This window comes from Pinus tabuliformis, chromosome 2_1 (genome assembly GCF_031772625.1).
Source record: "Pinus tabuliformis cultivar Carrire ecotype Pingquan chromosome 2_1, CPIR1, whole genome shotgun sequence".
Taxonomy (NCBI): domain Eukaryota; kingdom Viridiplantae; phylum Streptophyta; class Pinopsida; order Pinales; family Pinaceae; genus Pinus; species Pinus tabuliformis.
Genome location: NC_142299.1, coordinates 209,291,840 through 209,317,598, shown reverse-complemented (window position 1 = coordinate 209,317,598; position 25,759 = coordinate 209,291,840). Strand labels below are relative to the sequence as shown.

The 25,759-nt window shown below is 39.1% G+C and overlaps 1 protein-coding gene across 1 annotated transcript in view; it reads right to left on the bottom strand.

Annotated features, from left to right (window-relative positions):
* Nucleotides 1-25,759, bottom strand: part of LOC149199484 (auxilin-related protein 2-like) — a 58,312-nt gene that overhangs the window by 9,865 nt on the left and 22,688 nt on the right. The window contains 1 exon segment of the mRNA XM_089402458.1: nucleotides 5,967-6,143. Within this exon segment, the coding sequence (XP_089258584.1) occupies nucleotides 5,967-6,143 (177 nt within the window).

Genomic DNA, 25,759 nt, shown 5'->3' with positions numbered 1-25,759 from the left:
TTCCAAAAATTCTAAAATGAGATACGTCAGGTTTCTTACCGGTGAACATGTCTTCAGGAGTTTTGGAACCCAATGCTTGATGAGGGCTTCGGTTTTGTACATATGCAGCGGTTTTTGCAGCTTCGGCCCATAGAAACTTTGGATGTCTTTGATCATGGAGCATAGCGCGGACAACTTCCACAATCGTACGGTTCTTCCTTTCTGCCACACCATTATGCTCAGGAGTATAGGGTGTAGTGGTCTCCCTCTTAATGCCAGCCACTTTGCAAAAGTCATGAAACTCATTGGATTCATATTCAGTCCCATTATCAATCTTTAGGATCTTGATCTTCTTTTCGGTTTGATTCTCGATCAAGGCTTTGAAGTGTCGAAAGCAGGAGAACACTTCATCCTTCTTTTTCAAGAAATATATCCAAGTCTTGCGAAAATAATCATCTTTAAAAGTGAGGTAATATAAATACCCTCCCAAAGAGTTCACAGGCATCATACCGGATATGTCTGAGTGAACCAACTACAATATATCAGAGGTCTTGCTTGGCTTGAGAGGAATGGTCCCCTATTGAGCTTCCCTTCGGCACATCCTGGACATACACCTTCTTGCTCTAATCTGAACTCAGGCATCCCAGTTACCATTTTTCTTATAACAGGTAGAGTTTTATAATGAAGGTGAGCAAACCTCCAATTCCATAATTCGGACTGAAGAGATGTGTCACAAGTCATGACACCCAACAGACTTCCTCCAACCTGATATAATGAATCAACTCGAAACCCAAGAGTAAAAGCATCTTTAAAGTTCTTTTTCCATACACGTACCTTGCCATCGTTGAAAGCCACCTTGTAGCCTTTGTCTTTCATTGCCGAAATGGACACCAAGTTCTTTTTGAGATCAGGTACATACAATACATCTTGTAAGTGGATGTTATTACCCTGATTTAGTTGAAGAGTGACATTTCCTACGCCTTTCACAGGATATTTTGAATTGTCTCCAAGAACAATTTCCAGGTTGGTTTCTTTCTCTACCAGATTATAGAGAGCTTCTTTGTAACCAATGAAGTGCCTTGAGGCACCACTATCAATAAGCCAATTTCCCAACGAGTCTGGGGGAGCAGTAGTAGATAGAGCAGCTGGTAGATAATATTCATCTTGCTTATTGTCAACAGTGTTAGATTCATACCTGGAATTTCTTGCCTTCTTGAATGGTTGTCCTCTTCCTTGATTTCCGGCACTTCTTTTACCTCTGCCATTTGACTTGCCATTCCTTTGATTGCTTTGAGAGGGATTTTGATCATCGTCCCAGTGTAAGTCCCTTTTATCAGGGCACTCCCTTGCATAGTGACCCGTTTTATTGCAATTGTAACATCGTCCTTTGACTTCTCCCTTGGTCCATTTGTTCCTAGCAGCAACGGATGCATTTGATGGATGCTCAACAATTCTGCCTCTCACATGGTCCACCACTTCCTGTTCTTCTAATGTTAGATCGAGAGACATCTTCCATCAGTGATAGTCAAACTTCTCACGAAGTTTGTCTTCAGCAGGGAAGTGTGTTGAGGACCCCATGATTTCTTTCAGATAGCCTTAAAAACCTTCTCTTCAGTGATTGCTCTTGCTCTTGCTTGGGCTTTGTCTTCACCTCAACACTGATACCATGTTAAGTTATGGTATGTTCTATGCTTAGAGCAGTTTACTTACCTTTCTTTTTATTATCCACAGATTAGCAATCACATGTACATTAAGTAAAGTGCAGATAGAACATTTAAACAATCAAAAGAAAACAAGCCAAGACAAGAGACACAAGATGTGGCAGCTAGCCAGGAACAAACCCCAATATGGAGAAACCCTTTGATCAAATCTTCTTTTATCTTCAATAATTCAGCAGAGAGAAATAGTACAAAGATCTGATTTATATCAGCAGCATCAAACCCTAGATCAGCCCTAAACTAGGGCAGCAATCCCTAGATCGAACTCGTCAAGTCTCCACCGGAGAGTCGTTCAGCGTGCACCAGTCCAAGACTTCGTCGAGCACCGGTCCAAGACTTCGTCGTGCACCAGTCCAAGACTTTTCCGCGCATCAGTCCAAGATTTCGCCATGCACTAGTCCAAGACTTCGCCGCTCATCAGTGCAAGATTTCGTTGTGCACCAGTCCAAGACTTCGCCGCGCACCAATCCAAGACTTTGCCGCACACCAATCCAAGACTTCGTCGTGCACTAGTCCAAGATTTTGCCGAGCACTAGTCCAAGACTTCGCCGCGCACCAGTCCAAGACTTCGCCGCACACCAATCCAAGACTTCGCCGTGCACCAGTCCAAAACTTTGTCGTGCATTAGTCCAAGATTTCGCCGTGCATTAGTCCAAGATTTCGCCGTCCAAACCCTAGATCAGCCCTAAACTAGGGAGATCGAACTCGTCAAGTCTCCACCAGAGAGTCGTTCACCGTGCACCAGTCCAAGACTTCGCCGAGCACCGGTCCAAGACTTCGTCGTGCACCAGTCTAAGAATTTTCCGCGCATCAGTCCAAGATTTCGTCATGCACCAGTCCAAGACTTTGCCGCGCACCAGTCCAAGATTTCGTTGTGCACCAGTCCAAGACTTCGTCGCGCACCAGTCCAAGACTTCGCCGCACACCAATCCAAGACTTCGCCGTGCACCAGTCCAAAACTTTGCCGCGCATTAGTCCAAGATTTCGTCGTCCACCAGTGCAAGACTTCACCGCGCATTATTCCAAGATTTCATCGTGCACCAGTCCAAGACTTCGCTGCACATCAGTCCAAAATTTTGTCGTGCACCAGTCCAGACTTCGCCGTGCACTAGTCCAAGACTTCGAACGATCTATTTCGGCTCGGGTGAGAGAGCCTTTCTACGCAAGAGTGAGAAGAGACTCTTTTTCTGCGCAAGAGAGAGAGAGATATGATGAGAAGTGAGTGACCAAATGAGGAGTCATCCTGTATTTATATCCAAACGTTGAAGGTGAATAGATGTGTCTGTTGGGCGTCTAAGCCTACATAAGATGCTGGCCGATTTTGATAATTTGTCAATAATCAAAATAAATGCATATCTCCATAAATATTTATCGGAATCAAATGATCTTTAGATCAATCCTACACCTCTCGATGAGAGGAATCTAGGAAAAATATTATCAGCCATGAATAAGGTGACCCACATGGAGTTTGGCCCTAGTTGCCAATTTTAACAAAATTGCTCTCACAAATTCAGAAAAGAGGACTGCAATGAGAAACTTCATGTTTTAACATGCGGGAGGGTTATTTTATAGACAAAAGTTAGGGTTTTAGGTCCTCACACTTTTCCGTTTTCTGTTATTATAATGTTTTTAAATGTGTTCTAATGAAATATGGTTATTTTTAAAATCCACCAGCTTGAAGTTATCAGGAAGCTGAAAACAAATCTCCAGCAGAACCCAGCAATTCCTAACCAGAAACATATCCTGGACGGTTCTGGTTGTGCAACAAAGTGGATCCTGGATAATACGTTGGTGGATCTGGTAACATCTCCTACATTAAATCTGATGGGAAAAATAATTGTTGCACTCTATGGCTTCAGAAAGAGACCAATGTCGCTTTGCAATTTACCATTCAGCTTCTCGATCAAAATCTATTTCATGGACCTATAAATAGTCGTTGCACTTCCATTTTTATATCGCGCATAAGGGTTTGCAGCACTGTTTCAAGTGAGACACGAATGCATGAGCATTTGCAGGATTAACCATGAACAGGAGTGCTGGCATGCACAATCTCTGGGCATCTAAATGGTAAACTAATATTGAGGATGACTCTGTCCAGCTGTCACTTCTAGTTCTCTGTGGTCTTACTTGGTCAGAAAGAAACAGGTAACTGCCCAGTGCACAAAAAAAATCATTAAATTTCAAATTGTTAAAATATACAGACATAAGAAACTGCAATCCTCAAGGAGATAAAAGACCAAGCCACATGAAAGAGCTGGCAGACACAGCAATATTTACTATAGATAATCGACGATATGAGACAAAACACCGGAAGATCTCTCCAGACTCCCATAGAATACACCACATCGATAAGATCACCAAGCCTAATTCAGTCATATTAACTTTAACAGAAGAACAGGCATCAGAGAAGCATGAAATGGAGAAATGGGTACTGCCACTTTTAGGTCCTTAGCTAGGTGTTCACAGAAAACATTTATATCTTGATCTGATTATACTGAAGTTTGTGTAAATCCAAACCTCAATTTAAAAGCCCTTTCTCACTTCAGTTATCCCATAACCATGGTTTGTGCATTTTTAATTCATCCTCTTAAAGCATCCATGTAGTTCTAGATGATGTAAAAAAGAGATGCAGGCTATTGCTCACATAATAGCTAGTAAGAGCTGAAAGATGAGCTGCAATGCATTTAGAGATCATCAGAATTCTTACAACATAACCTAAGTACACAAAAGTGTTATAATTTTAATAAATAACAAAAAGGACTTGTCCAGATTCCAAACTCTGAGTTTGGCAGGACTTATCCAGATTCCAAACTCTGACTTTGGCTAATTTTCAGACAACACGATATCAAAATAAGGGTAGAGTTAAACTGAAAATGAATATAATAGCATTATTCAAGTCGTGTAAAAGCCATAGTTTTAAAACTCAGAACCGGTCTTCAGACCTGTCATTTATCAAACTGGGTTTCAAACCAAATTCAATGAACCAGTTTCTAAAAATATACGCAAAATAATTCATTTTTAATGAAAAATTTACTTTTAAGATTCCAAACGAGTAAAAATATGTGAAGTTTATTCATCTATATACATATAAGGATGAATATATTAAAATGGCACTGAGTACAATACATATCAACAATAAAATACATAATCAATGAGGCGCTAAATGGCCTCTAGAATCACTAAGAAGAAGCTATATAAACGTCATCTGGCTCAGAGTCTTCAGACTCCACAGGGACCTCTGCAACCTCAATAGTAGTAGCAGTAGCTGTAGGAGTACTAGGCCTAGCAGGAACAAAATTGTTTGGAAACAAAACTTCTGTATGCAGTAACTGCAAAGGACTTACGCTGCAATTAGGGAACTTAAATATGAGAAATTTAAGTTCAGTGCACAAAGTTTGAAGATTTGACTTAAGAGTAGTTGTTTTTTCTGAGATTGTATTATTAACAAGTACGGTAGAGTTGGGTGGAGGGTCACTGTGTAGGAATGTTGCATATTCCTCTTTATAGAAGTAGAGTTAACAAATCATGATCACCTGATTTTGAGTGGAAAAGGATGTAACCTTCATATGCACTTACTGTTTCAGCAACGTTTAGCCAACTACCATCTTTAATATTCTCCCATTATCTTTCTTAATCTCTCCTTTGCCTCGTTCCTGTGCTCAGTTTTCTCTTTTATGCTTCATTCATTTGTGAGAAGGATGGGCAACTTGAAAACTTACACTGCCTGGTTCTGCTACCAGGCATATGCATCTTAGTTTCCTTGCAGGTCTTGATTGTAGATATGAGAACTGACCGGTTCAAACTGTTTTTAGATCCAAACTGTTTGTTTACTGTTTAAAGATGGAGTTGGAAAAGGTTTCTAAATCCTTGTTTATTATGCAGTGTGCATGCATGAACCTCTTCAGAAACCACTGAAAGCTTGGCCAGTTCAAATCATGACCTGCTGGTTTGGGCTGGTTTGGACTGGTTTGTACCAGTTTTCTACCAAACCAGCTCACCAGTCCAGTTTGCTGGGCAGTTTGTTACCCTGCCCTGTCCAACTGGCTGGTTGACCGGTTCCAGTTTAAACTGGGCCGGATTTTTAAACACTGGTAAAAACTGCATGGAAAATTGACCCAAACAAACAATATTTAAACATGGCAAGCCGCAATGAGCTAAAGTTCACAGAAAAGATGTCCCAAATGCCATAGAGCAACTGCTAACTGTCTCATAATTGATTCCCAAGAATAAAGTAGGACACTGAATAGGTATTATGAAAGAATTAAATACCTTTAAGAGATCAAAAACTTTCTCAGCAATATATTTTTGTTGGATAGTTGCACCCTTTTGCTGCACCTTATCTGGGTGCACACACAAAGTGGCTTTCCTATAAACTTTCTTGACAGAAGAACCAACAATGATATCTGTCAATGATACTGGCTGCCAGCCAGCTTCTGGCCAAAGAACCTGATGACATCAAAAGCAACGAATGAATTAGAATTATATGTCAGAATGTTCATTGGTTAAAATACCAACTTCATTAATGGTTTGCTCTTTCTTTACAAACCCACTAGAAACCCAATTGAATCTGAATACAGTACAAGCATACTAAAACTGATTATAGTAATGATGACTAGAATCCAAAAAACTTGACAAAGGACACAGAGAATAAAAATAGGCATTATAGTAATGATGACTAGAATCCAAAAGACTTGACAAAGACCGACAAAGAATAAATATTAAATATACATTCTTCCCACTAATTTACCCCTTGTGAAGTCATTTTTGACATTGTGACATAAATCATCAAGGTAACTCTTGCTCAGAATAAGCTTTTCAAAATTTAATTGTTAATTATATATATTCATCTCATTCATGCCCGTTAGTCCATTCCTTCATCCTTTTGGAGTCTTGGTTCATCTCCTTTATAACAGTTCAAACCTCATTCCCTTTTACAAGCTAATTCATTTACTTTATTTTTACTATAGTCTTTGTATTTTAAATGGCAACATTATAGTAAATATGATGAGTAACTACTAAAAGAGAGTAAGCCAATCTAACATATGATTGTAAATTCAAGATTCCTAATGGGAGAGTGAAACAAAACGCCTATATGTAGTGAAAGTGTGTAGTATACACATATCTTGGAATGTCTCAAGTAAGAAAACACTTTAGAGACATATTGTTCGTGATCAGGATAATCATAAACTTATACGAGGTATCCACCATAGCTTCCTTGTGTATGATATGCCTACAATCTTATATATGCTTTACATCATAGACACTATGATGCTACAATGTAATTTCAAAATGCACTGGAAATCCTAAAAATCAAATTAGTGCTATCATATACGAGGTATCTACCATAGCTTCCTTCAGTATGATATGCCTACAATCTTATAAATGCTTTACAAAATAGACATTATGATCTGGAGTGATGCTGCAATGTAATTTCAAAATGCACTGAAAATCCTAAAAATCAAATTAGTGCTATATTATACTGTAGATGCTATTCAATAATAGGTTGAAAATATATGTACTCGATAAATTTAAAAGAATAGGTCAAAACAATGTACAAACAGTTAAATGAGAACAACAGAGAAGCCTACATTACATTATTAAGTTGTTTAAAACCTGAGTAACCATGGGTCCAATTGACTAAAGAGCTGATCAATAATGACGAATTACAAATAGTTACAAGGCTAACAAAATTGAAAAAGAAAGCCATATTATATGAAAAGATGAACCAAGGACAAAGGAACAATCCACTACAACTAAAACACATAAAATGCTCAGGTGATTAAATTATTATATGCAAAAGAAATAGATTGCCTGACATTCCAATCTGGTGAACAACACAGTATCAAAGGCTATGGTTCTATTCATGCTCAATGGGCAGCAATGAGTCTGTTCCACTTCTCAATAAACCATTTGACTACTTATTTCACCTGATGTAAGGATATAGGGGATACAAGTTAATGATTGGCTATGCCGACTGTATCCTATTCTGTACAAGAAAATTAAAAATTTTATGAGCTTGTTTTAATTGACTTTGCATGAGCAATAGACAGTATGCAAATAGTTACATATTTGGCATTTGCTGTCAATTGTCATCCAAAATATAAAGTTAAGACTCTTGTAAATCACCCTCAATGTGTACAGCAGAATTAGCATCTGGTAATAGATATATTAAGTGAATCAACTCAACTACCATTCATTAATAGTGCATGTTTGTGTGATACCTAAATGCAAAAACAAAATCTTGAAGTTGCCTCGATTTGACAAATTTCCTACTGTTCCTCTGGCCATCTCAGAACCAGAGCAACCTGAAGAACCCAAGCAGAGCAGCTATGGATGGGAGCCCATAGTGGCTAATCCTGAGCCTACAGCTGGAGAATGGGGGCCTCACCCTGAGGACGAAGAACTTCCCATGAAGTGGGTTTGATTTCTACAGCATCTTGATCAGTTCACTCACTCTGCTGTTATGAATAAAATATATATAGAAATAATATAAATAATGTAAATAACAATAATAATGATTAATGATTAATTAACTAATAAATAGTAAATGAAGAGGTATGTCCCTAAGGTCATGACTGTTGGTGAAGAGGGACCTGCCTAGGGTATATAAGCAGGCTTTCACCCTCATTGTAATCATCTCATCAATTCTTATATAATATTCAATATACAGTTATTTGTCCTACAATGGATGTTTCCGTTTTCAAAGTATTCTGAAGATTACTATTTGTGTAGTACAAACTTTGCTCGTTATATTGGTATCAACGCATACAGCTGAAGTATACGAACCTTGTTCGTTACATTGGTATCACTGATGGCATGGTTGTTTGTACTTGGATGTTATGGCTCTTTCTGACACTTTAATTTTAGTGGATTATGTAGCCGGTTTTGATTGATTAGGTGTTCTTGCCTTGTAACTGTTGATATCTCACAGCCCATTTCTTTGTAAAAAGCATGTATATAATAATATATTTTGTCTATTGATGGAAACATGAAGCATTTTATCACAAGAATGCCAAAGCCTGAGCTAACTTGACAACTGCTTCAAGGCAACAAAACAAAAAGCAAGGTATAGCCACTCCAGGAGGCCTTCATTCAGTTTAAGTAATACTCAATTATACTACAAAAAGTATCATAAATCATAAAGAACTATATAGAACTCATAACAAGTCAACTCCTATGATCTAACAGGAATACATATTCTCTCATTTATGCCTCACAAGAATGTTAGAATTCTTGAAGTTAGACAATGATTTCATCCAATATACCAAGGGTTGTCCCTTACGTCAATCTTAGCACAACTGTAACTATCTTTACAAATCAATTAGCATGCCTGCCTTCTCAACCAACCTCTGCATAGCTGATTAAGCATTCAGTATATCAAAACCATGTGCCCAATCAGCACACCTGTTGTGCCTTATTAACCTTTTCTTACGGCTAATTCAAATTCTCATATACACAAGAGCCTTCATGTTAGCGTGCTTCTCCTTTTTCCAGTTGATCTTTCTACTCCTGCCAAACCAAAAGGATTTGGCATGTTGCATAGTTAACCTTTCAATCTTGACATACTCACCAGTTGAATTCTACAATCTGATTCATGTGCATTTCCTTATGTTGAGAAATCTAGGGCATAGCAATTAGGTGATTTCTCTTGTAATGGTAACTGCTTGTGAATGCTTCTTACTTCATTAGATTAGGATCTTCTCTTTTAGTTAGATTGTCATAGTGTTCATCAAAAAACTACCAAAGCATAAACAATAAAGAGACAAGAGACACAGAATGGTTCACCTTGTTCACCTTTCCCTACTATTGATGACATATGCATAAGATGAGTGGTTCACCTTCTCCTATGGCATATGAGCAGGATGAGTGGTTCACCTTCTCCTACAAATACCCCAGTGAGAGATGCATATAGGCATCTGTCAGTTGTCACATGTGGACATGTTGGTGGGACGTGGTTCATCCTTTCCCCACATGTAGGATGCTCATTCCCTACGATCGATGGTTGACATGTCAGTGGGACGTGGTTCTTCCTTTCCCCACGTGTAGGATCCTTCCTATGATTGTTGGTTGGCATGCATGTAGGACGTGGTTCATCCTTTCCCTACTCTCGGTGGTTTGCATGCACGTAGGATGTGGTTTATCCTTTCCCTACAATGGTTGTGACATGTGACTGTAGGATGTGGTTTATCCTTTCCCTACGTGTGGTTGTGAGCAGGATGTGATTTATTCTTTCCCTGTTGTTGCCCTAGCATCATCCTACCCATGTAGTCTGGGACACATGGGAAGTACCTCTCATCTGGCCAATGAGTTGGGAAAGGTGGTTAGGGACCATAGCACTACCGATGGACGCATCGTGTACTATCTTACTCCCTATGTTTAGGATGCGTGATGTTCAACAAACTTGATTATTTGGGATCAAGTCTAATTGCAATTCTACACCTAGTTATGTGGACTGACTTTTGCCAGTAAAAGAGTGGTAAGGTCTTGTGACTCACTCTTGATTGATTCTTCTTCATTATCTATATCAGTGTTCAACAAAGTTGAGACGAGATGCAGAGATGGTTCATGATGATAGGATGGCATGATGATGGATGGACTGGCAGGTGAAATTCTCCCTAGTTGAGAGGGGGTGTTAAAATTGGCAACTAGGGCCAAATTCCACTTTGGGTAGCTCTTTTGAAGAAGATAATTGTGGCAATGAATTCCTCTTCTGAGAGGACCAAATTCGACCTAAAGATCACTAAAATTAAATCCTCTTCTGAGAGGACCAAATTCGACCTAGAGATCACTAAAATTAAATAAGGAAAAATATATTTTTGAAAGCAAGCCCACTCATGTGTAACTCATCAAGGTCGACTTGGGGTTAATTAACCAAGTTAAACCCCTCTCCATCTCCTATAAAAGGAAGTGCCCTCCAACCTCATTAGACACATCTTCACCACATATTTTTCTCTCTGAAATGGCCGCAAAAGGAAGGATGGATTCAGTGAAGGAGGAACAACAAGCTTGTCACCATTGTTGGGTTGTTTGATGGGTCGAGGTCATTAGACAGGAGGTCGAGGTTGTTAGGGATAAGTCTAGGCTAGTTTGAGAACTGTTAAGGGCAGCCGTAGTTTTGAGGGTTGTTTGGAAGAACTTATTGGGTTGTTTTGTGTAGGGTTTCTCATGTGCAAGTGGGCCGCAGCACTGGGAGATTAATTCAAGTAGGTCGCAAGCCTAAAACAACTTGGACAAGGCACTGAAAAGGTAAGGAGCATCCCAGGTAGGACACAAACTTAACCATGTGGAAACAGGTGAGTCTTGGGGCATTTTTGAGGGTTGAAATTAGCCCAGATCAACCTGGAAGAATGGACCGAATTACTAAAAAGGAGGTTGCACTTGCAACCCTTGAAGGAGGTCTGGAGGCGAGAAAAGAAGTTGATGCAGTGAACTAAGAAGCCCTAACCAAAATTTAGATGTGCAGCAAGCAGACTTCAGTCATTAATGACACAAGTGGGCAAATGTTATAGCAGTTGGTTGAGTCTAGACTTGTAATCAAAGGGCAGCATTCTCATAACTCTAAATCAAGCCTAGATTGGATGACGTGTGAACAATATTGGCGAGTTGAGTGGGTTGTTTCGTTGACACTTGGTCAGTGATATTGATCATCAAATTGGCTAGTCAGTTTGACCTTGACTTTGCATTATTGTACTCTCTTTCTGTTGATCATTTGATAATAATAATAAGAAGAATTGATCAAGGGTTTTCACCATCTTGGGGTTTTTCCCTGGCTTGAGCCATATTCTTGTATCCTCTTGTCTTGGCTTGTCTTCTGCATTTTTCGTTTATGTTATTTCTACATTTATTGTCAAAGTGATCATGATTTATGTGATTGCTAATGGAAATGAAATGGATAGATAATCGGGCTAATATGGAACATTGAAGTAACTGTCCTAAGCAAAGAACATGTTAACTAAATTTTACCTCTAGGCACTTGACATATTGATGAACTACATTGCCCCCATTCAGGTGTCTTTTAGATTAGATACTAAGCACCAAATCTCACAACAAGATGAATTATGCCAGCTCTACCATAAGCAAGAGACAAAGACAAAGATAGCAAGCCACTTTCTTATCAGATGCCCCCCAATATTAGGGATCCCTTCACTTTTTCCCAATATCCAAATCACTAATGCAGTTTTATATATAAAAGAGAGGCCTTCGAGCTCAAATCTTATATCCTTTGACCACCCACTTTGTTAGACAAGACCTAGAGGATCACATCTTTCTTCATGATGCTCCTAGTGGATAGGGGCACTAAGAGGCACACATCATTTCAACCCCTATATCCATCAAATCATAAGAGGTAGTCTGACCCTTGGCAATGAGACCCTTGCAAAAATATTTACATAGATATCAGATATATATAAGCCAAACTAGCAGGGTACCCCTCCTCCAATTCCTAGCAAAGGGCCACTTAGTATAGACAAAGAGATATTTACCAAGCTAGAACTAACCCTTCAAATCAATCCTCTATCTAGAGATTTTTCCCTTCGACCTCAAATGGTAGGTAAGTTTCAAAAATAACAATGGATTCATTAGGAGGTCAATCTCCCCCCTCCTTAACACTTGAAGCCTTGAGGGAAGGCTTGAGGTACTTTTCCTTATGCCCTCTTCTAGAGCATTGTACTTCACATTGGCATTGCATCAATAGAGATGCTTATATCTCATTGATTAACTTTGTTATTTTTCCTTTTATAGGGGGTGGCCTTTGCAATCCCAATATGTATTGACACTAATATACTAAACCATCCCATTGACCTATTTTTCGTCATTTATTCAACATTAATAAACATAGCTTATCTTATGCAATACTTGCATAATTTCTCTTTCATTTCTCGTGTAAGTATTCATGTTGATGGTATTGTGCTCATATCACTCTCGTGTAATTTTCATTGAACAATAATCAATACTATCTTCATCACTTTTATCTATAGTTTGGAGCTTCAAGACTCTCCACACTCCCTTTTGGTTATTCTTGCTCAAAGCCTTAATATTTTAATTTATGAATCTTATTTGGAACCTCTCTAACTTCCATTGAAGGGTAAAATATTTAATAATGCTAACAACTAGGGAGAACCATGTCACTATTCAAAATTTGAAAGTAATGCCTACAGCCCATTACTTCTTCCTTTTTCCTTTATTTTTTTTTGTTATTGTTGTCAATGTAGTTATCCATGCTACTACTAAACTCCCACCTTTTATGCTACTTTGGAGTCTAGATGTGAATTTTTAACCTCATTGACCTACTTTTTTTGGCCTTCATCAGGAATTGACAAAATTATACTATCTTATCTATTTAGGTTACATTCTTTGAACATAGAACATGATGTGGTTCTAGTGGAAGGTCAAGCAATTGAGCCTGCCTTACTTCCCCCATGCCTTGATGTGCCTATAGTTCTCCTTTCTACTTCACCTGTTACAACTTCAAGTCACAATCTCTTCTCCATCTTTCTTTTACATATATCCTTTACACGTTGCAAAAGTTGGTTACTTAAGCTCTAGGGAGACAATTATTCAATGCTCAACATCTCTACCTAAAGATTCTTATAATGTAGCATTTTTAAATGATAGAATTAAGATGCACTGAAATGAAACATGAACATTTGGGAAGGAACCAAAACAACCATTTTGGCATTTCTAAAATCCAATATCTCGTTTTTATTCTCAAATTACAGCCCCCTTGCAACAAACGGAGTTAGTTGTTGAATACATCCAAAATTGATCCAATTATAGCAAAAACTAAAGCAATGCAACACAAAAATCCCAAGAGAAAGAAATTCTTGTCCATTCCCAAAAAAGCCAAAAAGCACCCATTTTGGTCAAACCATCAGATTTGTGCACTTAGTGCCTACAAATCTGTGACCCATGATGGAAAATTGCAGAACCTTGTAAAGCACGTGAAAATGTGAAATATTTTGGATCATTTAAATCTAGCTAAATCACGATGGCTTCTTTTCTAGTTGTCACCAATTCCAATCGAACTACTAGCTGAGTTTTGGAGAATTAAACCTCCCTAGAATTATTGCATTCTTGTGAGAAGAGGTTGCAATTCAATTTCCAAATATATCTATAAAAAGAGTCATCCCCCCCTAATTTTGCAAAACCATCAAAGTGATAATGTTTTACTTCTAATACTTCCATTAGATTGAGTTGCCCACTCGCACCGATTGCATTTCTTCATTTTCGATACCATTATCATGACAAAATATTGCATCAAATATCGCCATCATATTATGGTCATTCCTGAACAAAGATTGAAGAAAGAAGAGTTCCATATATGACGTTAGATTGAAGAGAGCACAAAGTGAGGAAAAACCCCAAAGGACGACAGATTCAAGCTACTTTCAGCACACTAGACGTTATATGCTTCCACTCTCCTTTGTAATGCTTCTTTTAATTCAGTGAACATAAAGATTTTATTTTCTTTCCACTCAAAACATGCTTTATTGGTTCATGCATTTTTCAGAAGCAAAATAGAGTTTGGTGAACTAACAATAGGATTTTGCATTGGTAGGCCATTGTTAGGAAGATCTTGGTTGGTTGTTTCAATGTGTGTAGGATCATCAAGAGATCATAGCAGTTTGCAAACCCTGCTCCTCCTGATTGACTCAAGGCTTGAAGATTCTTGGAGGAGCCTTCTACAAGTGTCCTCCCCATTTCCTCCCAAATCTTTCGCCTGGTTTTCTTAAATATTCTTGGAGGAACCTTCTACAAGTGTCCTCCCCATTTCCTCCCAAAACTTTTTCTTGGTTTGCTTACTTTTTTCATGGTACAAAAAGAAAAATTAGAATAGCCTCCTGCATAATTATAATGCACCCAAGCATTCCAACCAACCATTGTGAGAGTGTTTTGTAAATTTGCACACAAAACCCCCCAATCAACAGCGATTTCAGAAACTAGATACACAAGTCACTTCAATAGTTTTTTGAAGGCGTTTCCAATCAGACTTTGTTTCTAGAACATCAACTAATATTTCAGGGGTGCTTCCTTGGACATTTTAATAATACAATAATATAAACTCTCCATATAGATGCTTTGAGCAAAACATTTGCATTTTAGGTTGTTACAAGACCCATTAATAGGATCCCCACATGCCCAAAATGCATCCAAAGCCTTTGATATTTTCGTGGAAGATAAATATGACATAGTGTTATCAGAACCGGACCAAAACTGGTGGAACTAATTGATCCAACCGTTTTGGTGTTTAAACAAGTCCAACCAGCAGCACTAAACCAACCTTTTTTTACCAAACTGATTGAGTCTATACAATGCAACAAAGGACCCTCCAAATGCAAAACATTTTTAAAGAAAACAATAATTTGAGTGCAACCTAATATTCAACCCTAGGGCCTTACTAATGCTACATAATTAATGGTAAAATAAAACGATGAAAATAAATGTTTCTCCTTTATCTTCAATTTTCATTGTTTAACATAAATTGTTAACATTACCATTAATTGACTCTGGATGTTTGAGAGTAATTCTGACATCATTGGATTTCATATGGCCAGAGTATAATTTTAGATCCCACTCAAAATCCAGCAAACTTAACAATTTTTAGGATTTCGAGATCAGGGGAATCGCAATATTTCCATTGGATTTCATGGTGTACGAGGGTATGGAACTAGTATTTAATCAAGAAAACCAAGCCCTCTATGTACTTAGATGTTAGTAGCATTGACTATTCAACTCCTCTATCATGACATTTTATGGTATGTTCTATGCTCGCAACAATTACTTCAATAATTTATTAGCCCAATAATAATTTCACTTTAGATTCTAAATAGCAATCAATTAGCATTCACCACTGACAATAACTGTAGATAGAACATCAACAATAATATGCACAAGAAGACAAGCCAAGACAATGAACACAAAGGCTTAGGCTAATGCCAAGGCAAAACCCAAACAATCCTTCTTAATGATTAAATATCAAATCTCTGTTGGATAGAGTTGTCATTGATGTCAATTAGATGGCAACTTGGGTGCATTGTTGAAAATTATGCAAACCCTAATCTTAGCCTTGTCGATGCTTGATGATGAGAACCCTAAACTGAAACCCTAACATTGTTGAAGCCCCAAGTGAGTTGAAGAAACCTTTGCCTCAAACCCTAGAATGAAAGCCCTAATCTTAATCATTAATGTTACCCACCCTAAAGCTAATTGTCAAACCCTAGACTTATTGGCAAACTCTAGATGTTGCCTTGTTTGCCTATTGAAAACTTTAGTTGCATCCCTAGAATAGTATGCTTGATCAAACCCTCACCCTAGTTAATGCCCTAACCCTAATTCTAATTTAATTTCCTAAAAAAACACTTTAACCAATCTACCTCACATTATTCCTATTGTAGCCCTAATCATTGATGAAACCTAACCAAAAAACCCTAAATAACATATGACAAATATATGAAACTGAAACACTAGTCCTATAACCCTAACCCCAAGTCCTAAATCCTGAAAACCTAACCCTAAATCGTAAAACTCTAAAAAGTTATTCATGAAAAATTATTATTTAAAAAAGGCCTCAAAACAACTTTTTAACTCGCCATTCCTTCACATTCCACCATAACGGTTGAAGTTGATTTAATGCGGATGCGACACGGGTTTGGCAGGTGGCCGAGCCACATGGTCTTCCGCGCTCTCACCTGTGGGAATTTAAGGCAGGCCTCTGTCACCCGGTCGGCACCATTAATCCGATGCATTGGTCGAGACCGTCCCTGTAATCTTAAAATCATGGCTCCGAGCCATTGGCAGACCTCCATTCCGCCTCTGAAATGCTCTTGCCACCCTGCAGTAGCAGAGCCAAGCGCTTGCACCGCAACGGGGCGACGTTGTAGGCTTCTCAGCTGTGTTGATCTGGGAAATGGTATCCACTTCTCCCACTCTATTTACTGCACCTTGCAATTTGATGCCTCGGCCTCTGCCTCTATCCCTGAACTGCATTCCCCTGTCATTTATAGTGTTAACTCTGCTGCCCTCGTCCTGCTCCAAGTCTGTAACTTGAACATTTCGGCTCACTCCTCGCTGCACCACCCCACTCAGAGCAATATGTCGCGACTTCATCACCGCATGCGCTGCAAGCGAGGCGGCAGCCGCGGACGAGCCATTCGACCCCCTCTGCTATCTCCCTTTGCTTTGAATTCCCCTTCATCCTCCCCGCCCTCCACCCCGTCCACTCCCCATTTCCATGGCAGTGATCAGGTTACCCGAAGCGGTAGGGGACGAGCTCGTCCCTGTGCAGCTCGTCGGGTCAATGAGGCCACCTTGACGCCCAATCTAAGTGTTGCCACCCAGTCCACTCAATTTCACTTCCTTTGCTCCATAGATAGACCTGTCATTATAGCCACCGTTTCGGTGGACTTCAGGGAGGAAGCTGGCACGCACAGTGACCCAGAACACAGCGCAGCGAAGAACCTGGTGCATCTGCCCCCCGACATTGCACAGAAGGTGTCGAGCACCAGCGATCAGCAAGAGGCCAAGGATCATTCGACCACCAGCAGACTGAAGAAGGCTTCAAGAGGAAAGGCCACCAGCGAAGCCAAAGGAGTTCAGGAAGACGCCAGAGAGACACACAACAATACGGGTGGCAAGCAGGCACAGGATACTAATTCAGGCGAGAATGGGTGTCTGATAGTGGAGGAGAAGCCACCGTCATAAGACACCTAGCACTCTCAAGCAGACAGGTCACATGCCCAGCTTGGTTTTTTTAGTAGTTTGTCTTTTACTGTTGTTTATTTCAAAATACATGGACAATTTGGAAATTCACCATGACAGTTAATTCCGAGTTTTGGCGCTGTAACCCCTGCGCAGGTAGCTCGGTTTTTTCTCGTCGTCGGACTGGTTTCCCCTCCCGGGGCAGTCTCACTTTAGTTTTGATGTTTAAACTGGTTATTTGGCTGTTCCAAACCCGCAGAGGCCGAGGCCATAACAAATTTATTAATTTAAAGTTATAACCCTAAAAACTATTCATGAATTATTATTTAAAAAGACCTAAAGACACTTTTTTAACTCTGCATTCCTTAATGTTCTACCATTATAATTACTAATTTAAATACATTAATAAAACTTTTATAATGTTACCTCCACAACATGCATACTCAAAGAATAACGCTATATAACATAACGTTGGACAACTCCACTCTAGACGTATTACACAGCTCCACTCATTCATAAGTCGGCTCCACCAGTAGAAGTCAGCTCCTTGTGACCATTCGGATCCCTTGCAAATAATATAAATACAAGTCAAATCATTCGTTGGTCGGTTTTCATGAGCTGAGGTATAGGACAAGAAATATAAGCGAAGAACAAAAGAAGTTCACATCTCGTGAACTTAGAAGTAAAGCTCTGTGAAAGCATTTGTGGAGAACTATGCGAATCTGTAGTGGGACATTTTTGAAATTGTGGAAACCAGTTGCACTCCATAATATCTCTGAACCTGTGGAAATCAATTATACCCAGAATTGTGCAGATCTATAGTAGCATATATTTTGAACCTGTGGTGAGTGTTTACACTCCAGAATTGTGGATATATTTCTTGTGGACCTGTAGTAGCGTATTCTTGGACCTGCGGAGAGTCATTGCATTTCATAATTATGTGGAACCATAGTTGCGAACAGGTGAGACTATAAGAATACTATAATAACTAAATTTATAATATCAATTTTAGAGTTATAAGAATATTAAGAGTAATAAGTCCTTATTTTTTGGTTTTTTGTCTTTTTAGTCTTTTTTACGAATTTTCCATCATATTCTTTCCCTTAAATTTACTAGATATATCTAATCTAGAATTCATTAGATAGCTTAAATATACATATTTAATTATTGGGCTCCACTTATAAAAATATACAAGCCATTAATAACTTAGGATTATTAATTATTAAGTAATAATGATATAACAATATAATTTTAAAGTAATAATTAAATCTATAATATTAATATTATAGTTAGAAGGATATTAAAGATAATAAATACATAATATTATTAATATAATTCACTATTAAGCATTTTAACATCAATATAGTTACTTTTTCTTAATTATTAATACTACAAGTTTAGTTAAGCATTATAATATTCATAGCATTATTAATTTAACATTCAAGAACCCAGAGTACATTATAATAATAGATATTAATTCATTGATTAAATTTATCTAATAAAATTATTATAATTAAAATAGTGTTAAATAAAAATTTTGGTACATGTCCTTATCCCTTAATTCAATGGAGTCTGATTGGTTGGTCAAAGTTAGCCGCTATATGGTCAAATATAGCCGTTAGTCCAATCCCATATAATGGTTTCCTAGTCAAACTTAGTTGTTGGAAGTTCTGCTCTCCCTATTTAACATGCAGCCATGGTCTAATTCTTCAACTTGTCCTGACAATGAACCACACAACTTGGTTTGAAACACGTCGACAAATATATCATAATGTGATTTACGCCGAAAAATTTTCTCACAAGGTGAGAGTATTTTTGTGTGAATTATATTACAGACCTGTAGAGAAGCTTGTCTTTCAAAGACTTAGCAGACCTGTGGTAACTTATTATTGCAGACAGTTTTGAGAAGACTATATCGATATAGTTCATTGTTGCAGAACAAAATCTCACCCTCTTGAAGACTTGTGATGGCTCATTAAAAGCGTTATTGCAGACCTCAAAAACATCTTAATTGAAGATACAGTTACCTTGTTTGCTTTGGACAATGGATTGTAAGGTTTGTCGAGAGTCCCAAGCAAGAGGGGCAATGCAGAATTGTTGAAGAAGCACTATTGAAAACCACCAAGAGCTATTTGAGGAACAAACCATTGAAAAAGACTATAGCTAGCTGGTGAAATATGTGGCACGCCCAAACAAAGATATCTCCACAAAAATCGCAGCAAAACAGTGCCAAATAAGCCTCGGTCAAAGTTGCTCAAAGGTCACTACAGAAAAGTCAACGTAGAAGAGCAAAGATGCCCAGTCCACCAACTGCACGTGTAAGAAGAATCTACTGCCTCAGATGTGTACAAACCAATCAAAAAAGAGAGAATGTGATGTGTTATGAGGTGCCAAAATGAGGAGGACATGTGTTATATTTATAGTGGTTGACGTGGGGTGAAAAGACCAATGTTTTAAGACTCCGACTCCGACTCCGACTCGGTCGAGGATCGACTCCGACTCCGACTCCGAAACGGTAATGACTCAGCCGGCTAGATTTCAATGACTCGGTCGTTGTAAAAAATACATTAAATATTTATTTTTTTTATAAAAAAACATAATTTTAAAGCTTTTAAACATAATTTTAGAGATTTTCATTCATGTTTCCAAACACACAACATTATAATATAGATGGAAGACAACATATGATCAAAGTAGGCTCATGAACCAATCCATTTTATCAAAATGGTACCCAATGGAAATACATAGTCAATTGTCATACATGATCAAAGACTCAAAACAAAAACACATAACCAAGGAGGCTAGAAATGGCCTTTACAACAAAAGTAAACTGTGACCAGACTCCAGTACTAGTACTACAGCTACTGGCTAGTAGCTACTGCCAGAGGAGCCAAGATCATGTCGATCAATCTCTGGATCATCATCAGAGTCAGACAGGGGATCCATGGCTCCTCCTCATCATCATCATCTCCAACTGCAGCTGTAGAAGTGGTACCACTAGCAGGTTGTGCAACTGCAGCAGATGCAAGCTAAGATAGAGTAGATATGCGGCTGCGCTTCTGTTGTGGCGGAGCAGAGGAAGCACCTACAACTGGAGTCCTTGCTGGCTATGAGACTGAGGCTGGTGGATTGGGATCTGCATTCAACTGAACAGCATGTTCAAGTTCAATTGATGTCTCGATATCTAAATCTAAATCAAGATCCTCATCAAGATCAAACTCTACTGGACGACTCTCCACTACCCAATCTGATGTTGGATCAATGTCTTCCAACACAATGGGATTTGAATTAGGTCTTTTGTTCAGCAAATGGTTTCGTCTGAGCCGGAGGTTGTATTGGACATAAACTAGATCATTTAACCGTTTTTGATCCAAACGGTTTCTCTTCTTTGTGTTACTTGGGAGCAGGGGCGAAAATGGGAGCGGGAGCGACATTTTCAGAAGCTCCTTGTTTGGGAGCGAATCCCAGAGGAGTTCGACAACCAATGTCACTAACATCAAGGTACATAGAGGGATTGGTGCTCTTGATTAAATACGAGTTCCATACCCTAATACATGACAAAATTCAATGGAAACATTGCAATCCTCCAATCCTGAAAAACTGATAAGTCTGCTGGATTTTGAATGAAATCTAAAATTATACTTTCTCCATATGAAATCCAATGAGGCCGAAACCACTCTCAAACATCCTGAATCATTTCATGGTAATGTTAAAAATTTAAGTAAAAGGATGAAAATGAAGATTAAGGAGAATGTCACTTTTACTTTAAGAATTTAACATTACCATGAAATTTGAATAGCATATCAATAGTAGAGAGCATTTGAGTGTGTTAAATAGGGTTTGGGAGGGGGAAATGGACCCCAAATGACATTTAGCAAATTCATATAACACCTTGGAGTCCAAACCAATCAGAAACCACCTTAAAAATCCATTAAAAAAATATTAAATCGATGTTTAACGTGTTCTGGGCCGGCTTTTTGTGACTCGGCCGAGTCATAACGGAAACGGCCGAGTTGGCCGAGTCATGGCTGACTCGGCCAAACGTACCGTATCAAAGGCCGAGTCATGGCTGAGGGTATCGGCTTGGATCAACTCGGCCGTTTCGGTATCGAAACGGCCGTTTTTTAAAACAATGGAAAAGACATGTCTATTCATCACTGGGTCGACTTGAAGAGGGGCAAACCTGAGCCGACTTGAAAATGAGGCACTTATAGGTGAGCAAAAATTCTAATTTTTGAGGTGAAGAAGAATGCCATCAAGGGTGATCCAATGGAGGGATGATCCATCAAAGGCGGGGATTCTAGGATGGGGAATTAGCCCTAGTTTCACTCTTTAACACTCCCTCTCAACTAGGGAGTAATTATGATTGTCAAGCATCCATCTGCTTGCTATGCCATCATGTCCATCATGTACCATCTTTGCAACTTGTCTCATTTTTGTTGAAGATTGATATTGTAGATCAATAAGAAAGGACCGAAAGAGGGTGGGTCACACAACCCTGCCACCCTCGTCAAAATGACAAAGGCAAGTCCTCATGTCGAAGGGGTAGAACCCCTACCAGGCTTGATCCTTAATGACCAAGTTGTTGAACTTCATTAACCCTAGACATAGGGAATAAAGTAGTCACTAACGCATTTGTTGGTAGTACTAATTAACCCTATAACCACTTTTCCCAACTCATTGGCCATATGAGAGGTACTACCCAAGAGTCTCAGACTACAAGGGTGGGATGTATGTTAGGATATCCATAGGGGAAGGTGAACCACTCACCCTATGCTCACATGGAGCGATATGTACTCCACAGGGGAAGGTGAACCACTCACCCTATGCTTATATAGCTCCAAGAAGTACCTTGAGCCCCTAGGAGCTCCCAAATATCAATCTCCAACTCAAGCGAGACCCTCATGGGAGGGCCTTTCCAAGACTCCAAGTCTCTCTCTCAAGGCTAAGAACTTGGCCTTCCCCAAAGGCTTCATGAGGATGTCAACATGTTCATCCGTCCTGATGTGTTGGAGCCTTATTGCTCCCCAGTGTACCATATCCTGGATAAAATGGTACCTGATATCAATATGCTTGAATCAGTCATGGAACACGAGAGACTCTAAAAGGCAAATCCCACTTTGATTATCATAGTAAATGACGATGGTATCCAGCACATGCTCAAATAGCTCACTGAAGAGCTTCCTCAACCAAATGGCTTCACAACAAGCCATACTAGCTGCAATATATTCAGCCTCAACAGTGCTCAATGCAACAGATTTTTGTTTTCGGCTCATCAATGAAATTGAAGTGGATCCCAAAGAGAAATAGCATCTAGATGTGCTTTTTCTATCCACCACACTGCCAACCCAATCAGCATCAATATATCCATGTAGTCTCAGATTCCCGATAGTGTACCTCAGTCCAAGTTGATAGTACCATGAAGATGTCTCAAAAGATTTGTTGCAGCAACCCAATGTATATGATGAGGCCCAACCAAAAATTGACTTAGTGTATTAACAACAAAGAATATGTTTGGTCATGTGTTCACCAAGAAAATCAATGCTCCCACAAGTTGTCTATATTCAATAGGATTTGCCAAATCCGGACCAGCAACACTTCCAAAAGTTTCTTGAAATTTAATTCCATCAATGCAGTCATTGACTTACATTCCACCATGCCACATGTTTCTAACAACTTCACAATATATTTTCCTTAAGAAAGGAAAATCTCGCCTGGCTTTTGCCAAACCTCGAAGCCTAGGAAGTAATGCATTAGCCTTAGGTCCTTCATTTCAAGTTCGAAAGTCAACTCCCTCTTACATTGATAAATGAGAGTGTTTGCACCAGTCAAAATCAGATCATCAATATATAAGACCAAAATAAGTGGCATGTCCTTTTCAACCTTGAAGTATTAGTTCATATCAGCGTAGCTCCTTGTAAATCCCAACTTCATGAGATAATTATCAATCATCTCATACCAAGCCCTAGGGGCTTGCTTTAACCCATAGAGGGCTTTCTTCAACCTGCATACATGTGTCCTTCTATCCTTCTCTTCAAGCCAATGTTTCAAAACTTTGACTCCGACTCCGACTCGACCGAGGGTCGACTCTGACTCCAACTCCGACTCGGTATCGACTCGGCCGACTCGATTTCAATGACTCGGTTGTTGTAAAAAATACATTAAATATTTATTTTTTTATAAAAAACACAATTTTAAATATTTTCATTCATGTTTCCAAACACAGCATTAGAATATAGAGAGAAGACAACATATGATCGAAGTAGGCTCATGAATATATCCATTATATCAAAATGGCACCCAGTGCACTCTCCAATACATACATGATGATGATATAGAGATCAAAACAAAAACACATAACCAAGGAGGCTAGAAATGGCCTCTACAACAAAAGTAAATTGTGACCAATACTACTGGTCACTGCTAGAGGAGCCAACATCATCTGGCTCAACCTCTGAATCAGAGTCAGACAAGGAAACCCACAGCTCCTCCTCATCATCATCTCCAACTGCAACTGTAGAAGTGGTAGCACTAGCAGGTTGTGCAGCTAGTGTCTACTGAGATAGACGAGATATGCGCTTTCGTCATGGTTGAGCAGAGGAAACGCCTGCAACTGGAGGACTTGGCATTGGCCCTGAGGATGGTACAAGTGGATCTGCATCCAACTGAACATTATGTTCGAGTGTTGCCCTCCACTTGTAAATCCAAATCAAGATCCTCATCAGAATCAAACTCTGTTGGATGACTCTCCACTACCCAATTTGATGTTGGATCAATGTCTTCCAACACAATGGGATCAGAATCAGGTCTTTTGTTCAGCAATTGGTTGCGACTGGGCCAGAGGTTGTATTGGACATAGACTAGATCATTTAACCGTTTTTTATCCAAACAGTTTCTCTTCTTCATGTGAATCCTCTCAAAGACAGACAAATTGCACTCACACCCAGTAGCACTGCAATTGAGGACAATGGCTACCAAAAGCCTCCCACCATTGTGCTACAAAAAACATAGGAGTGCAATGAGTTAGCTCAACAAAATTACAAATTATATCCAACTTTCAAATTATAAACGATTTAACAAAATAAGTATTAAGAATTTCAAAATTGAAATTTTTGCTTACCTGGCTCAACTGCTTCCCTTGCAATCTTTGCTAGGTTCTTCCCAAAGGTACCTATGGCTTTGCTGAAGGTTGTGACCTGTCTGTGTATCTCTAGCTGATCACACTCCAATGGGATCATGCGATCAATGAAGTCAATCAATCCATCTCTAACCTCCCCCCTCAAAGCTTTGGCCACCAGAGCTTTATAATGATACTATGGGTTCAAAAAATACCCAGCTGTATGTATAGGGCGATGGAGTTGATTGTTCCATCATTCATCAATGATTGCCCAAATGGGCCCATACTTAGCCACTTTATCCTTGTATGCCCTCTTTATTTCCTCCTTTGCTTGATCCATAGCCTCATAAATGAAGCCCATAGCCAATCCTTCCCCATCCACCAACCGCAACACCTTAACCAGTGGCTCAGCAATCTTCACAATCTTTGCTGCCTTTCTCCAAAATATTTCTTCATTAACTTTATTTTTCAATTCTTTACCATCCTGTTTGTGAGACCATTGGCTTTGATTCCATTCATCACTGGAAAATATCTTTTGCAAGTTTCTATGTTGTGAAAGCATAGATTGCAATGTCAAAAAATGAGTAGCAAATCTAGTGATGGCAAGCCTAATAATACCCCTGCCCCTTGTGTGTCTCCTCGTAAAGCTCAAAATCCATGAATGGTTGTAGATAAATTTTGATATGCTTTTGGCATGATCTACAGTGTTTTTGACCCAATCTAAATTGCCAATATCCTCAAGCATGAGGTCTATGCAATGTGCAGTACATGGCGTCCAAAATATGGTTGTGTTTTCCTTTAACAATTTAGCAGCAAGAACATAGTTAGAGGCATTATTTGTGATGACTTGAACAACATTAGCCACCCCCACCTCCTCAACAACCTCATCCAATAGCTGAAACAACAATTGTCCATCTTTCACCCTATCAGATGCATCAACTGATTTTAGAAACATGGTTCCCTGTGGGCAGAAGATAAGAAAGTTTATGATGGTATGGTTCCTTTGATCAGTCCATCCATCTGACATGATGGTACACCTTGTTCTTGCCCATGAGTCCTTGAAATCTTTCAAATACTCATTAATGGAGGCAATTTCTTTCTGCAAACGATACCCCCTTATCTCATGCATAGTAGGGCCTTTGAAGCCTTTTCCAGCAGCATGTATGGCATCAAACATAGGCTCATAATATGGTGAACGGGAAGCATTGAAGGGGATATCAGCATCATACCATCGTCTACATATGTAATC